This window comes from Aspergillus terreus, genomic scaffold (assembly GCF_000149615.1).
Source record: "Aspergillus terreus NIH2624 scaffold_5 genomic scaffold, whole genome shotgun sequence".
Classification (NCBI taxonomy): Eukaryota; Fungi; Ascomycota; class Eurotiomycetes; order Eurotiales; family Aspergillaceae; genus Aspergillus; species Aspergillus terreus.
The window spans coordinates 1,341,755-1,358,338 of record NT_165928.1 but is presented as its reverse complement, the minus strand read 5'-3'; the positions used below and the strand labels follow the sequence as shown (position 1 = coordinate 1,358,338).

At 53.1% G+C, this 16,584-nt stretch overlaps 3 protein-coding genes across 3 annotated transcripts; all 3 read right to left on the bottom strand.

Moving 5' to 3' along the window:
• Nucleotides 1-992: 992 nt before the first annotated feature.
• On the bottom strand, nt 993-3,599 carry ATEG_04037 (threonine/serine exporter family protein; the record flags this gene model as incomplete). The annotated part of the gene is made up of 1 exon (XM_001213215.1): nt 993-3,599. The coding sequence occupies one exon, from the start codon at nt 3,597-3,599 to the stop codon at nt 993-995; it is 2,607 nt and encodes an 868-aa protein (XP_001213215.1).
• Nucleotides 3,600-9,205: 5,606 nt separating this feature from the next.
• Nucleotides 9,206-11,093, bottom strand: ATEG_04036 (Mis12-Mtw1 family protein; the record flags this gene model as incomplete). Its single annotated transcript, XM_001213214.1, has 4 exons — nt 9,206-9,797; nt 9,851-10,019; nt 10,070-10,855; nt 10,952-11,093. The coding sequence occupies 4 exons, from the start codon at nt 11,091-11,093 to the stop codon at nt 9,206-9,208; spliced, it is 1,689 nt and encodes a 562-aa protein (XP_001213214.1).
• Nucleotides 11,094-12,151: 1,058 nt separating this feature from the next.
• Nucleotides 12,152-15,798, bottom strand: ATEG_04035 (putative phosphatidylserine decarboxylase Psd2; the record flags this gene model as incomplete). Its single annotated transcript, XM_001213213.1, has 7 exons — nt 12,152-12,313; nt 12,371-13,122; nt 13,181-14,677; nt 14,739-15,153; nt 15,217-15,432; nt 15,500-15,544; nt 15,655-15,798. The coding sequence occupies 7 exons, from the start codon at nt 15,796-15,798 to the stop codon at nt 12,152-12,154; spliced, it is 3,231 nt and encodes a 1,076-aa protein (XP_001213213.1).
• Between the last annotated feature and the right edge of the window lie 786 nt (nt 15,799-16,584).

Here is a 16,584-nt window from a genome sequence, read left to right as displayed (position 1 = left end):
TTGGATTTTGGTTCTTGCTGGACGCCAAAGCCGATCTACTCTTTTCATTCTTGGAGTGTCTGATCTTTCTTTCTCTCATATTACTTATTGGTTCTGCTTTCTATTGCCCACCATCCTTTTTCCCGCCCTTGGACAGACTGGTGAATGAGACTTGGATTTGAAATTCAACTACGGAAACTCGTTTCGACTGGGTTTATTGGGAGGTTGTCTCCGTCTCATGGACATGCAATTATCATCAGTGGAGAGGCCTGGATTGTTTCAGAATCGATCGTTCAACCGTACGTGCATCTGGCTATGTGCGTACAGCCATTGGCTTGTTTGCCCCCTCCATGTATCTAGGTAGTACTAGGTATCTGCACACATGATGAACACATACTTATCAAGCAAGTTTCCGCAATAATAATGTTGGCGTGCTATGCACATGACGTAAACCTATGATTCCATGCAAAACGTTAAACGTAAGCTTTATCTGTCATGATGCAAGGGCCCTGTCCTTTGGACAAGTCTATGCATCAGGCGAGTTTGTAGCTCGCAAAATACTATTTATTAGATGATGTAACCAAGACAATCAGCTTGAGAGTCGTGTATCATATGTCCTCTATATATTGTATGTAAATCGCTCAATTATCAATAGAGAACGCCCAGAAACCCAACCAAAGAGAGACTATCTAATGCCAATCAATGTCTTCGAGAAACAAAAAGGAAATACAGGAAAGACCAGAGATCGCTAATTCCAACAAAACAGGCCTTGGACCATACAAATGAGAAAGAATGCGATAATGCAGACAGGATGCGAGCGTGACATGAGAAGAGACAAAAGGAAACGATTAGGCTAGCCAAACAAACACATGCGGATAGTATATGATGGGAATCTCAAAAGTATTCAGACGCCGAAGAAAGACAGAACGGAACAGAAACGCAAGTCCAAGATCGCTGAAACAACACGACAATTGTGTCCCCTGCAAAAGACATGACGTATGTATGTATGTATATTAGAAGCTGAACAGACCGCTCCGCTTCTTGCCTAGAGGATACACAACCAAGGCAGCGAGGAAGAGCCCGACGGTGAAGCCAACTGCCACCTGGACCATGCCGTATCCAATGTCGAACACGACGCCGTTGAATTCAGATTGGGAGGAAGGCGACCCTGTCATGTTCTTGGCGGCATCGACGAAGCCTTGAGTGCCGTTCGAGATGACGGAGTAAGGGGTGGTCTTTGTGGTCAGTTGTTCCGCCGACGCGATCCCAGAGATCAGCGATCCACTCGCCGCCAGGCCAGACGGGACGAGCACAAAGATCGCGGGGAGCATCGCTGCGGCGGCCAGACCGTGTCGCAGCCGGCTGTACAGGTTTCCCATGACGCCGATGACGAAGGCGCTTAGGGCGATAGATATCTGGGTGCTGGAGTAGAACCGCTTGGTCCCAAAGTAGTTGGTCACGTATCCGGCAAAGGAGATGACCAGCATCATGGGGATTTGTTTCGGCTTGGCTTGGTTGACAATCGCCAGGCAGAGAGTGAAACAGATGACGAAGGGGAAGCGTTGGAGATACTCGTTTGTGATCGGGCTGGCAGGGCATGTGTATGCCGAGGACGCATCCGAGTCCAAGAGGCCATAGACTGCCGTGCCAACCGTAATTCCGAAGCCCAGGAACAGGGAGTAGATGATGGCGTAGACCATGCGGACGGACCCGGCCACAATACTGCGCGACTGCAGCTCCAGGCTGGCACACAGGACCAAATATCCCGGAAGGATGAGGGCAATGGAGGACTGAGCAAGGGCGGAGAAACAAAACAACCGGTCACCGTTGTATCGAATGGAGCCAAATGCTCTGGCCAAGAAGGAGGTCAACACGGCGGCGGAGATTTCAAAAACGTTCGAGTAGAGATCTGATCGGGGAGAGAGGACAAGCTGGAGAATGCCCAAGAGACAACCCAGCACGAAGCAGAGGGGCATATCGATGGGTCGGGCGTTGAAGGCAAAAGGTCCAACACTGGCGCTCGCGCAGCCGTGTACCAAAACAAGGAGCCAGACTGGGTATGTGTTTTTCTTCTTCATGACCTCATCCAAACGTTGAATGGCCTCCTCGACGCCGATCACATCATGAATCACCTCCTTGTAGATCGTATGTACTTCGGATAGCTTTCCCAGGTCAACCCCTTGGGGGCTTCGGACCAGCTTCACTTCCGTGGTATGGGTGGATTGATCATCAAAGGAGATGATCATGCACCCAGGCATATACAGGAACTGACCATCGATCTCCAGGACCCGAGCGGTCATCTTCATATATTCTTCCAAACGGTGCGTAGGGGCGCCATATCTCATCAGGGCACGGCAAAGTCGGATCAGGTATCGTTGGCGGGAAAGGAGTTCTGCGATGTGGACAGTCACTCGGATTTCATCCTCTAGCTGTGGCTTGCCCATCCGTTTAGGCACGCCGGGGATTGCCCCACTGCTCCGCGAGCGCTTGAGCATCCCAATAGGCGAGGTAAAGGAGTTTTTGGCCGTAGAACCAGCCAGAGAGGATGTAGACTGGTTGGGCGACTTCTCGTACCACTTTCTGGGACGCTGGGGCTTCCACGAAGGGTCGGGTGATAACCCTCGGCCACTGAAGTCTCCTGAGCTATTCTGACGCGAGTGGCCATGTCGGCCGCGTGAGTAGTAGTTGCTAGCACCAGGCTGGTCGTAGAGCTTTAAAAGAGAAGAGAGGATCCCGCCACGGTAATGAGAAGGGCGCTCGACGTAGGCGTCGGGGTCTCTCTCCTCGATGGGGGTGACCTGGCCGGAGCGGAGACCAGGTGAAGGAGCGCGGATCCGGGTGAAAAAGTTGAAATCCTTGCGAGTCATTTGTCGCACAAGCTGGTGAGCTTCGGCGGTGCGTGTGGCTTGTGTTCCAACTAGGGCGTCGTCTTCATCATCAGAGAAGTAGTTATATTGTTTCTCGGAGAGGCTGATCATGGGAATCTCATCCCCATCTTCAGAGGGCAGCACCACCTCAGTGGGAGTAGACGCGATAGACGATGGTTGACTGGACCAAGGGCTAGGCCGAGGAGACTTTGCGGGACGACCCAGGAGAGACGCTAGTCGTTGAGCTCTTTCTTGTGCAGAATGGATTGCTTTTCCCTTCTCATAGCTGACTTCATCGTCGCCAACGAGCCCCGGAGAACTGGCTTGCGAGTGGACCGTTAGGCCCGTGACACCTACCGGAGAGCTCGGACTGATATCAACCAGGGGCAATGATTGGGTCTCGGATGTTGTTTTGTCCACCGTTGGAATGCTGGCGATGGGCAATGGTCTCTGCGGGAGTGAGGAACCCCTTGTATCAGGCTGGGTCTCTGACGTCGATCCGTATGGGCTCATGCGAATACCGGCCTCGCTCACACTGAATTTGACGCGATTCGTGCTCTTGAGAATGCCAGCATTCCTGGGCTTGGTCTGAGCTCCACTGGGGTCCATAGGTCTCTCTACTGGGTTCTCATTGGGACTCAATAGGGGGGATACACGCGGCCCTGCAGATGATCTGCCTGTACCTCCAAGCCCATCAGCAAGGCTCGAACGCCTGGACGAGGTTATCGGCAGATCAAAATACCCGCCAGCCATTGTGGACTTTGGGATATCAGGCAAGGCTGGTATTGACGAGGTGTCTGGTTCCTGTTTCGGGTTACAGCGTTGCTTTCTGTCTCCCGTTATGGTCTTCTGGTCCTTCTACTTGTCGGACTCCTTGGTTCACCAGCAACCTTCTGAAACCACTTGTCAGGGATGATGTGTTGAGCTTCCTCTGGTCTAATGACGATATGGGTCAGATACGGAGTTGCATCAGGCCAAGAATACGCCAAACAATCCAATGTCAAGGAGGCTGATGCCAAAGTAGGACATACCTTGTGGAATTTTTGCCAGGAAAATTCAGAGGCACAGGCCAGATATCCTGAGTATAGTGGTACCTTGGGCGCAACCACTGGATAGGAGACCGTTGAGTGGGAAGGAAGGGATGAGAGTCCCGCAAGAAGGAATGATAATACGTCACGGATGCATAGTCGAAATCCTAGGACAAGTTGTGGCGTCCAAGCAGGAGAACCAGGTTGTTGAAGAACGAAAAAGGGGTCCAACCGAGAGATCCGGTATAGACTGTATTCACTCAAGGGAGAATGATGCAAGATCCGAGGCAGGTGATAGGATAGAGAAATAATCCAGATCGTGTGTCGTCAGATGTACGGGAGTATGGAAGCAGGTGAAATTTGGTACTGCGAGCCCGCGGATAGAGACAGACAATCCAATCACCGTGCACAGTGTACAGGATTGATCATATGAAGAGATAGATGTGGGCGATCTGTCCTGGGCTTATGTAGCGAGATCCTTTGCGGAGTAATATAGAGGGAAATTCGTCCTTTTGCTGGGGGTCCAGTATCCGACAGACAACCGAGTGAGACGTTCTGTTAGGGGGAGAGAAGGGACCAGGACAATTTTGTATCAGGTTGTTGCTTGGCTTTGCCACGATGATAAATCACCGGGGGAAGGAAAGGCGATGATAGCGGCAACAAGTCTTCATATGAATCACAGTTGACTGGGGCCAGGCAGGGGATTTTAGCAATCGATTGGCAAATTCGAACGAAATATCACAGATTAGAGTGCCCAGCCTCTCGACCAATGGATTTGACCATGAGGGATCCAGATTTAAAAAAAAGTCAGCGGAAGTGTGACACCCAACCCCGAAAGACTAGAACGGCGCTCAGACGCATAAACAGCAGAGCTGTTTTTCCCCTACTATCAGGGACACGACCATGGCTGTCGACGGAAGTGGTTCCACGGGCTCCACGATACGGTGCCACAATCATGGCCCAAGAGCGAGGCACTTTGGCTAGGAGGACCAATTTGGGAGAAAGGGATATTGATCGTCGCGTAGTCTAGTTGAGATGAATTCCTTTAGCTTGGCTTGTCTCTCCTAACACCGGATTCTTTTTGTCTTTCCTTCGTGTCGTTTACGAAATTTGGATAAATAATCCAGACGGGCGGTGGCCATGCTCGACCAGCGGAGGAGCCTGGATCATCCTTCTGGAAGCTCTAGACCCGAGAGGACAATGGGTCCAATGACAGTAGTGCCGAAGAAGATAAGCTCAGTATGCAGGCGTTCATGATAGAATTTTTTTTTTCTGGTATTTCTATCGCGGGAGGCAAAAGGCCGGGTGGATCCCCGAGGAGCAAGTTTATCGCATAGTCTTCCCAAGTTTAGCGCCCGAACCGGGACCGGCTGGAAGACAACCAGGGACGCGAGCTGACTGGGACCCACGAACGATCGGCCGGTCGGCCTGGACCCAGGACCCCCGTGGCGGTTTGGATGTGCGAATAGGAGCGTTGATCCTCAGCACGTCAGGTCTCGGCAACCCGAAGATGAATGCCGGGAGGACACAATGGACCGAGAGACACCGATGACGACGCTCCGAGGAGCATGCACGGACGTTTGGGAATGGAGCGTCGGATGAAATGATTCAGGCACATATCACACAATCATTGATGGCTGTCGCCTGATGTTGCGTGTGTGTGGGTCACGGCGATAGCAGAAGGAGGAGAAACCGGTCAGGAGAGGCGGTTGAGCTGATTACGAAACCGCTGGAGACGCAGATCATCGCATGGATCGGATGGGATGGTGAGGAGGAGGAAGAAAGAAGAGAAGAGAAGGAAGAGGAGGGAGAGGAAAGGGGTGGTGGAGAGGAGGAGAGGAGGAAGAGGAGAGGCTGATGCAGCTGCATGTCAAATCCCGGTTACGAATCTGCTGCGCTCCCTATGGCTGCCCCCCACCCCTGCGTGCAGAAACGCCGTCCCTGAGGATCCACGATCGACCGGCGGTGTTTTGCTTTTTCCATATGGAACAAGTTTCCTTCTCGTGACGCAGCAGTAGTGCAGTTGATACGGAGGACGGAGTACATTATTGTCTAGGTGCCCTGTGGGTCCATATCTACACCATGCAATCGAAATACACTCATCCATCACGACTCAAGTTCTCTTTTAGATGCACTACACATCAATCTTTCCGGTCGATCGAGGTCGGAACTAGCCTCATTCTGTGCGTCAGTCGGCATGCTGCGTCCAAATCATGTCTCAGATTCAATATTCTCCTTACATGTCAACCTTATCGCCACAGAGTTTCTCTTATAAGGGTTGAAACATGGTGTCTATTCATAGTTCTTCTGCTATCGCTCCCAGTGATATTCGTGGTGATATTCGTGGTGGGCTGGATAACTCACGGCATGATCTACAAAAACACCTTATTATTAGAACAGAACAACTGTCGCGAGTAATTGAATATTGGACAGAGGGACGATGATTATTCCAACGTTACTCCCGTCCTCGAGCGCTGCCATAACAACATGGACGATCTATCGTTGAAAAAGGAGCTACCTGTGCGGCACCTTAGTTACACAACTGACTCCGGAGTATGCACATTGCAGAACCCTCAGGGGTAGAAGCAAGAGAAGCGGACACAGTAACGCTCGGTCGGTTGACCGGTGCGTGGGATCACTTATGTCGTACTGACCCCGGTGTCCTCATCCCCAGAGGCTGCAGCTGAACGACCGGGCATTCGCTGTCTGAGTCTCTGGCAAGAAAACCTTAAACAGAGACATGGTAACGAGGTCGCATCGTCTGGTGTCGTCATGCTGTCATCGCGACGGTTTTCGTGCGACCAAAGACAGATCTAGCTCCTTTTCCGTCCAACCCAAGTTACCGGCGAGCTTCATCTCGCGACCGGGACTGGGACGCAGGGGCCAAGTCGTAGCTTCAGGCCCAGGAAGGCAGCAGAGATTCTCTCCGTTGCACCGGGGAACGCAATGACGCCGAGCCGGGACGGCTGTGAATGCATTCGGGTGTCATCAGCGGTTGGCGGATTGTGGGGTTAGGAAGCCGTTGAAAGTGGACAGAGGTGTGAGGGCCAGTTGGTGATTCCACGGACTAAGATGATATGATGATGATGACAATGACGGTTATCATGATAAGTTATCAACAAGGGCTATCAAACAATGCTTATTTGTCCCTGCTGCTATTTCTGGCACAGGTGGGTCCGAGCTTAATTCTGATTCTCTCGACGGGGATCTTCCTGTTATTGCCGAGACCACCACAGTCGGTGGAGGCTCTGACACTTCCGGTGGCTTTTAAACAATAACTACCTGCCGCCTCATCTTGGACTCCATAAGTCAGCATGCCTGGTGGTTGGACAGCCTTGAAATCAACTATCACCAGAAACATGAGCTGTGTTTGCAGGCTAGTCATGTGACCCCGTTGCCCTAGGCCGTCCGTCTATCTCCATCTCAACCATGAAAATAACCAAAACAGGATAAAACAAGCGCTAACAGTGGGATTCAGTATCACATGAACGTTCCTCTGGCCTGGTCGTTTGATATGTTCTGGGTGATGGAGATAGATATTACATAATAGATCGCACCTCAGGAGCTCCCAAGCATCTCGCCTCAAACAAGGACAACCAAAGCAAGTCTCTCCTGCCGATCGCCAACAATGATGGCCCAATCAAAGATGGATCCCTCGTGGCCGAAACCAGCCCAACCCTGTGGTGTGTATCCCGGATGGCGTGAAACGAAGCAGACTAGCAGAGATCCAGAGAAAATTCTGGCTTCCAGGCTGCGAGGATCCACAATTCCGCCCACGCACGACACTTATCGCGAACATCGTCGGCGACATTTGGGTCCGCCGAGCTTTCTAGATCGCCCCAGTCCCCAATTATCCTGTCATGTGGCCAGCAGAGAATATTCTACTCGCTTTTAGTCCGGGACGCTAGTGCCGGCCAGCTAGCTCTGCTACACTTGCAGTAGCCTTGTGAGGAAATGCAAAGGATCTCAAACCTCCACCGGCTAAATTCGATCTAGATGGGTCTTGGACGACCAGAGGGGTCGGGTCACATGGAAGGAAAGAAATCTCCTGCACAATGACATCTTGTCAACGGCGTCGGCAGTCGCCCTCTCTATCTTGGACCACTCGCTACCAAGGCAGACGTTATCTGGCACATTCCCGAGACTTTATCTAACGCGTCAACCTTACTGTTGCATACACCATCACGGCATCCTGACTCATGACCGCCCCCTTCCGTCAATGCCATCCCGGATCCCCGGCAGATTCCACTCGAAACCTTCTCTTCTGCCCTGTTAGAAAGGAAGGTGGCGTCCGTGGGCCTGTATCAGGTACAGCGAATGCGCCTCCAACTGGGACTGGATCATTCCGTTGCCAAAGTACGATACTCGCGCGCTAAGCAACACCCCTGGTTAGGAGTAACCTGATTTCTACACCGACTACACCAGACTGATAGCCCCTATCTCAGGAGGGTTGAGCATTGCTGCCCAACAATGGAGTTCTGCCGGCATTCTGGCTACAGCTGTCCGTGCGCCCTGCACATCACCTTTATCAGCGCCGAAAAGATGACCATGCAGCTCGGAGGATAGCCGGAAGAATATGCTGGAATGCATGCGTACCCCTGTCGAGAATCGAGTGAACCGTGCGCAGGTCCATGATAACGTCTGCTGCTTGTGTGTCGACTTCAGGAAGCGTCCGTGTGATTTCAGTGCTTCTGCCGTCACTGCATTTTCTCTCAGCAGACTCGCATGCTGCGGTTACAGACACAATCGATCGGCAAAGGGCACCTGCCGCAACGATACCGTGTTTCTTTCTCCATGATCTAGTCATCCGGTATGTCTACTGTGTTACGTCGTAGTCTTCTGCAGGCAAAGCCCTTGGCTCCCTGAGAAGAGATAACAAAAGTGGACCAGGCATACCAGTCGCTGTCGGCATGCCAACCTCCTCTTTCAACGCGAATTGGGGGACTCAACACAAGCCTTCCTACTCTCAGATACTATGCTTTTAATATTGGCGGGGTTTGCTAGCCGTTCTGATTAGGAATGAACGGCATAGATCAAACTAGACATAAGGTTGGACTCAAGAAGTCTTAGGGCGCACAGCACATGACTTTAGACGCATACCTCTTCAACCAGCCTCTGCATCTACGATGAAAACTGAAAACAGAACACAGACGATACAAACGTGATATCTTATTGCAGTAGTCCTAGTGGCTCAAACCCCGTCAAACACCCCAACTCCATTGCTCGCATGCTTTAACCCAAAGTAGCCATGATCGTGCCCTGGCCAGGCGCAAAACCAAAGTACATGACAAGAAAATGAGACCCTTGTCCTACATCACATCGTTCCAAATATCACCGTCTCTCCAGCCGGCTCAAAGCACCAAGAATCAGCCCCAGATCCTCCTTGGGTCGTTGTCGTAGACTGAGCTCTTTGCTTGAGCCATCTCCCTCTATAGCGAGTCGGCGCATGGCGTTTCTCGCGTCCCGCTCGTCTAATCGTTCCGCGCAGATACGCAGTACCCGGGACGATACCGTGTCTGACATGGCCCGGTAGAGTTCGATATCGTGCATGCCGGCCGCAAACGAGTCGAGCGTTGGGGCGAGTGTGGTTGTAATGCGGGAGAGACGTGTGGATACAATGGCGGGCGTTAATGAGGCCGACATGCTGGTCTCTGCGGATTGTCGTTCTGCCTGGGATGCCTCGCTCGTAGATCGTTTCGTAGCCTCTGAACCTAATAGCTCGAAGAGCTTCCGCTGGGATGGGTCCAACAGCGATGAATCGATCGATCCAGGTGCCGGTGGTAGCCCATTTGTAGGTCGCTTGGGGTCGGATTTTGAGAGCTCTTGACCAGATAGCCTCGTGCTCTGCTGCGCGTCTGTCTTGATTGAGGGGATGGTGGGTGGCCGAAGGAGTGCGTTGAGAGCCTGTCTCTCTCGTTGCAGCCTGTCCGGAGTGGTTAACAATTAGTCCTTGGTTGGAACCGGAATCGAGCATACTTTTGTATCTGTTCCTCCAATTCCTTGATCTTGTCCGTGTTCTGCACGTTCTTGGGGTTGGGTTTCTTGACCACAACAGCCGGAGGATTCACGTCTTCCCGTGCAAACCAGTTCGAAAGTTCCGAGTTGGTGGAAAAGTCTTTGAGTAGTTCCTCCTGAATCACACGCGCTGGTACAAATCAGCATCCAATCCGTCTCTTCGACAAAGCCCAGACTTACCCGCCAGACGAGCACTCTCGTCTTCAGAGCGCGATCCCGACGGCTTCTGTCCCATTGCCCGAGTAGCACACCAGATGAGCAGTTGCCTCATTCGACGTGGCTCGGGAAGATCAGCGGCAATGTGTTTGTAAAAGTCCGCTGCATTGACCTCCTTGTGAGGCAATGCTGTTATCCCGGTCAGCACGCCGCCACGCAAAAAACGTTGGAAATCTTCCTCACCATTCGACGCTCCAGAATCAATCAAAGAGCTAGCTCTACGACCCCTCATGCCGAGACTGCTTCGCCTGTTTCCTTTCGAGCCCTTCGCTGCGCCCCTCATCTCTTTATTCCGCTGAATGACGGGCGTATCGGCCATAGGCAGCGCGATGGTAGCCGTCGTGGAGTGTGGCTCGGGAGAAACATAGCCGTTCCGGTGATCATTGGCATTTGACGTCCTCGAACGTCCTTTCTTCCGTTTCTTCTCGGAGGGTATCGATTCGAGGTGGTCGCGTTTGCGCGTCGAGCGCGTGTCGGTAGGCGGTTCAGGTTCAGGTTCGGGCGCGGCGACTTTAGCAGTGCCCCGTGACTGTTTCTTTGATGGCGCCTCTGCCGATCTTTTCTTCGACTCAGCCGGAAGCTCGGCTTTCTCCTCTGCGCGCTTCTTGGGTGGCCGGCCTCTCCGCGGGGACGGCTTCGGGATGGTATCCTCTGCAGGCTGGGGAACCTCTGGAACAGGCTCTACGGACGGTTTTGCCTTCTTGCTCTTGAAACTGAATTGGAAGCCTTCCACATCTTCGTCAAACGCTCCTGTAGGACACAAGAATCAGCAACGTCCCCGGCCCCGTAGACAGGAAGCCCGCTCCGTCTCGGGGAAAGATCGCAGCGCACAATAAACAAACTCACCCTTTCGCTTGGTACGACCGTTTTCATCGGTTCTTTCCTGGCTGTTCAAGCTCAACCGCGCGCTCGAACGGGTCCCCTTTCTGCCGGTCCCGCCGGACGCGGCAGACGACGCAGGACGCGCCTGCGTCTGGGACGTCGCCATATTAATAGGCTGCAGGGGCTCGCGACGCTTCGTCTTAGTCCTAGGGGTGACCAGAACAGTGGCGGTCATGTCAGGACCGGGTGAGATGGCGGGGCGTGGGTGGGCGGATAACTGGGACCGGGCGCAATCGACAGAGCGGCGATTCCTGTCGCGAGTATCGTCTTCAAGAAAGCCGATATGAGCGAGCGTGTGGATAGAGCCGTCAGAGTGCAATCGTTATCTGCGACGTGTGGGAGCCGGACAAGTTACTTCTTGCACGGGACGCACGAGACGGGAGGTGGAAAACTCCTTCGGTCGGTGCTGCGGCGGTCCAAGCTAGGTCTCTCTGTGATTTACCCGTCGGGGAGCAATCGAATACGGTGGATGCCCTTTCTTTCGCGTGGTGCTAGGCCGTCAAGCGGGTTGGTTGGCGACTCGTCAACGGGATACGGGGGAAGAGTTCGAAGGCGTGCGTGAACGGAACGGAGGCGCGCTTTCGACCACTGGCTCCGCTGGAGCCGCAATTGATGGAAACAAGTCGGAAAATGCCAGCCAGATTAGTAGGTCGGTGGGCGGATGGTCCCAGACGCTCCTTGCGCAGCAGGGCGTAACCTTCAGACGTCGTTCGCGGTTGACGGGGGGGGTTTGGCTCTTGCAAGTCGCCGCAGCACGCGGTTGTTTTGGTCGTGGCGCGTGGGGGGAGGGCGCTAGTCCGTTTTGGGAACAACACCAACTACGTACTGTCGGGCCTCTCTGCTCTGGGGCTCTTTCTCCTACATTTTACAAGGTGAAAAACGCGTGGAACAAATTAGTCGTCTCATATCGTATCTGCTTTATCTGCTCTTGAAAGACTTATATGGACAATGCTATGGTTTGTTGAATATGTTGACAAGCAAGGACGCAAGCTAATGCCTAAACATGTATACAACCCTCTCTGCAACCAACTTCATGATGACAATGTTATACGATGCGAACAAATCGCTCAGAATGGTCGGCACCGGGGCCAGTTCGGAATCATTTGAAAACGCCGTGAAGATATGACCTCGTCTGGGAACCGAGAAACATACAAATCAAGTCAATCACGCTTCTACAGGCGCGTCCGTCGGGGGAGCCAAGCTCCCTTCGATTCGACGTTTGGCCGCCTGCATCTCTTCCAGAGTGACCTTCTCTGCCTTCTTGGGCATGTCAGGCTCGAACTGAGGGATCTCGGGGCTGTGGCCCACGGACATGCCGACTCGGATCTACCGGATAATGTTAGCGCTCTTCTCTGTACAAAGAAAGTTCACAATATGTCATACCAAAGTCTCCAGGGCTCCCTTCGAATTGTCCACGAGATCCTTATCAAACTTCATAGCACCATCTTCAAATAGCAGGAGGAGAGTGCTTCCGCCAAACTTGAAATAGCCGAGTTCTTCTCCTCGCGCCACCTTTTCTCCGGCTTGGCGGGTGATGACGGTGCTGCCAACCATCATGGCTCCGACACACACTACCATCACACGTCCATGAGCGACGGAATCGATCGGCACCAGTACTCGCACATTCTCGCCATACACGTCGAGAGCCGAACGGATCGCCATCGGGTTCACCGTGTAATATTCTCCCTCGATGGTCTTGGGGGTACCCATGACGCCATCCACGGGGATATGGAAACGATGGTAATCTTGAGGGGCCAGGCGGAAGATACCCAGAGCCCCGTTCTTATACCGCTTGGCATCATCGGGGTAGGCAGAACCAAGAAGCCGTTCAATGGTGAACTCTCGTCCCTTCACCCAGATACTGGTGGCTTCATCAATACTGTCAAACACGACACTCCGGCAATCCGCAGGGGACACAACGATTCTGGGCTCATCCGGAGCCGAGCAAGGCCGAGCGCCCGGTTTGAGTTGACGATAGAAGAACTCGTTGAAAGTCTTAAATTCTTCCAAGGGAAGGAGAACTTCCGACATATCAAGCTGGTGGAAGTTGATGAAGTCCCGGATCTGGCTCGCGGAGTCGGGATCATCATACTTCTTGCCCTGCTTGATACTAAGCGACTTCAAAATCTTGCGAACTGTCGTCATGTTAGCTTGCTCGTGGCATTATGTGGGCCAGAAAAAGACTGCGCTTACTTCGCTTTTTCTCCATTTCCCGACTCTTCAACCCTTTGTAAAGCAGACGAATTCCGAGGCGAACATAAACGCTCATCCGCTCCTCATTTATCTGTCCTGTGATCCGATCTTGCACCAGGATGTTTGCGGAGTTGGCGCCTAGCCTGTAGCCCCCGTAGGAAATCTTGGTAATGACTTTCGAATACCACTTGCGTTGCGCCTGACTGGAGGTGACAAAGCCGCCCATCACGAGATTGTCAACCTGCCGCCAGTCTCGGCTCGCGCACGTCGCGATATGCGTAATGATATCTGCGTCAGAGCGTTTTGAAAGTCGTGGCTGGTGGCATAGAGGGCATTCCCGCAGCTCGATCACATGCTCTTCGCCACGCTCGTCACCCAGGTCATCTGGGCGGAGATCTTCATAGTTTGGAGAAGGCTGATCCTCGGTGGCTAACGTTGGCACAGATGTGTCATTCGGGTCCGCGTTGGCTGGTGCGGCTGTGCTGGTTTCAACTGCGAGTTCATCCTCGTCGCTGTTGGATTGATCCTCGCTTTCTTGGCTGCCAGTCGAAGAGGTTTGTTCGTACAGGCTCCTGGCGAGCATTTTTGGGTCCTTCTGCAACGCTTGAAGAGTGTCTTCAAGACACATCACGACTTGGTCAAACGTCAGGTCCATGGTCTCGCTGGGCCGGTTCTCCTCGCTAAACCGGTGGAAGAAGCCATCGATGGTAGATTCCTTCAGTGTTGAACCAAGGGTATCGAGCATCGTGGTAAGCTCGACTTTGTCGATGCGGCCGCTGTCGTCGGCATCATACTGTTTGAGCATGAGTCTCCAGAACTGCTGCCGGAGGGCACGATAAGGCATGTATTTCGCCTTGATAACCAGCTCTGGAAAGTGTTTGTCTTCCCAGCGCTCCTTGTTCTTGAGCGTCAACGGAATGCGGTATGTCTGGAGACCCTCAGATTCGAGCGGTGCAATGGCGCCGCCGTCATTGCTAGTGGCGGAGGTAGATAGCATACTGCTCCCGCTTTCCGGGACAGACGAAGGGGGTATTGGGATCGCATTTTCCGGAGTTAATTGATTTGGCAAGGAAGCAGTGGAGCTCCTGGACTTCAAAACAGGTCTTGACAGCTTTGACAAGCTCCGGGTGGATGGTGACGGACTAACCGATATTTTGATCCCACCTTTGGTCCCGGACGAGGAGTCATCAGAACCCGTCGGGTCAAGATTGGGGCCTAGGAATTTGTACAGGCCGGTCTCCGGATCTGCTTCCGGTGCGGCATGGATCAGGGTTTGAAGGGGAAACCCAGCCGAGGCGACAAAGTCATTTCCCGAGAATTTGTCCCGGTCCATGACCGTGAAGCTTATCGTGTATAACTGTTCATGTTTCATGACCTGAAACACCATCTTTTCGTTGTACGTCGGGTTCAGGTTGTGGCGCACGACCGGCGTCCGGAGAGTCTTTCTACCCAGCGAAGTAACAACGAAGGGGTCCATATCGAAGGAGGTACGAGTAACTGCACGTTGGTCAGTAGCTGTGCCTGGGCATTCAAAAAATGGAGAACGAGGACGACGCACCATTCCGTTCCGGCGGAAGATCCGTAACTCGAACGATCTCCATAAATACAATCCCCTGTACTCCGTTGCCAGCACCCGAGAATTGGTAGGCTCTCGCGGCGAGAGATTTACGTTTGAGACGTGCCAGTCGCATGCGTCTTCTCCGTTTCTCAACCACCTCCGGCTTCGTAGGATCGTCCGTCTCGTCGGACGTTTCTTCATCGACATCGCCCAGGTCGTTCGGCGGGACCTGGGGGTACTCGTCCTCGTCATCTCCCGAGCTCACAAGCTGTTTAAATTTATTGTATATCTCGGGTGGGGTAGCCAACGGGTTTCCGGGATCGGTCAACGAGAATTGCATGAGAATTTCGCCGGAGATGTTGCTATCCTTCTTCTTGGTCGGTTTCCGTGTCGATTTCAATGTGTACCATTTGGGCTTCCAGGACATGGTTCAGTACGAGCACCCCACGCGGCGATCGGATCAATGGACAAGCCTTACCTCCTGATTAATCTCCCCGTCCGAGAAGATGTCCTCGAGCGGAATGTCAAACTCGCCCAGGTAGTCTTTCCCAAACCGGTCATGATCCCAACAAATGCACTCCAACAGAGGGACGCCCACCACGGGCATCTCGAACGTGACGTTCCATTCCGGATTGAGGGTTTTGAATATCGTCGGGGTCGATTGGCGTGCATCTCCAAGGGTGACGATGAGATACTGGAAGACGCGCAGCCGTGATTAGTGGGCGCCAGGCACGCAAGCCGGAAAGACGCGGGGTACTTACCGGATCACTTGTGCCGCCACGATCCTTTGCAGCTAGATTTCTCCCCTGTTGCAGTGATGGAACCAATTAGTCACCGTGTCTTCCTTGCTTGATGTGGTCCGCAAATGGGCGATCGACAGAGCGGTTCGGGTTGGGACAGGCCAGGTCTCACTCACTCGTAATACGGACACCTTCAGGACCAGAGGCTTCGGATCGCCGGATCGCATTGGACTGGTGCTTCTACTTTGACCGGGAGTGGAAGCATTGCTTTTGGCGCTCAGGTGGGAGCTGAGGCGATGTGGCAACGGAAGCCGCACCATGGTGAAGGTGGGCAGTGCGGGGGAGCAGTGACGGAGACGGACACGTCGCGTCAAAAGGCCACGGGGCGAACGGGAATCAGAAGATGAAAAGGGGAGGCAGAGAGGGATGCAATGATCAACAAATTGAATTCCAATGGGGTAGTGTAGTCAGCAGAGGAGAGAAGCAAGTGGTGGACTCCCGCGATGGAGGGCGGGTGGTGGTTGACAGGTTGAGGAGTCCCGGGAGAAGGATGACGATCTACTCCGTAAGATCTGCTCGGGTCGATCAGAACGACCAACAGACAGCTCAAGAAAATAAAAAAAAAGCAACGACCAAGATGGGGCTCGACCCAGACTCTGACCACAGCGTAGGAGGAATGGGTCTTCTGGGAATTACACAGACACAGCAATTGACAGTTGGAATGAGGTTGAGGCTGGATGGGATATTACAGGGACTAGTGTGGAGGGGAGGGGAGGAAAGGGCGAGGAGAGTTGAAAAAACAACGAGTAGGGGACACGACGGGGGAATGGAAGAGAAAGAAGAATGGTAAATCGAGCAGCAGAGTGACAGGCCGATATAACGTGGTTCTCACACGGTGAATCTGTATGGTGGTGGTGGAGATCCGTCGAGAAACTAAATCACTAGGGGGCCCTCAACATCGCACGGAATAGGTGGTCGATGCTCTCTCGATCCCCATCGAGTTCACGGCTGATTCCGGAGGCATGCAGGAATGACCTGCACGAGAGACCTCCACGGATGCAGCGGGGTGTCTCATATCAGGGGCGTTAATTCTCTCGTAGGAGACG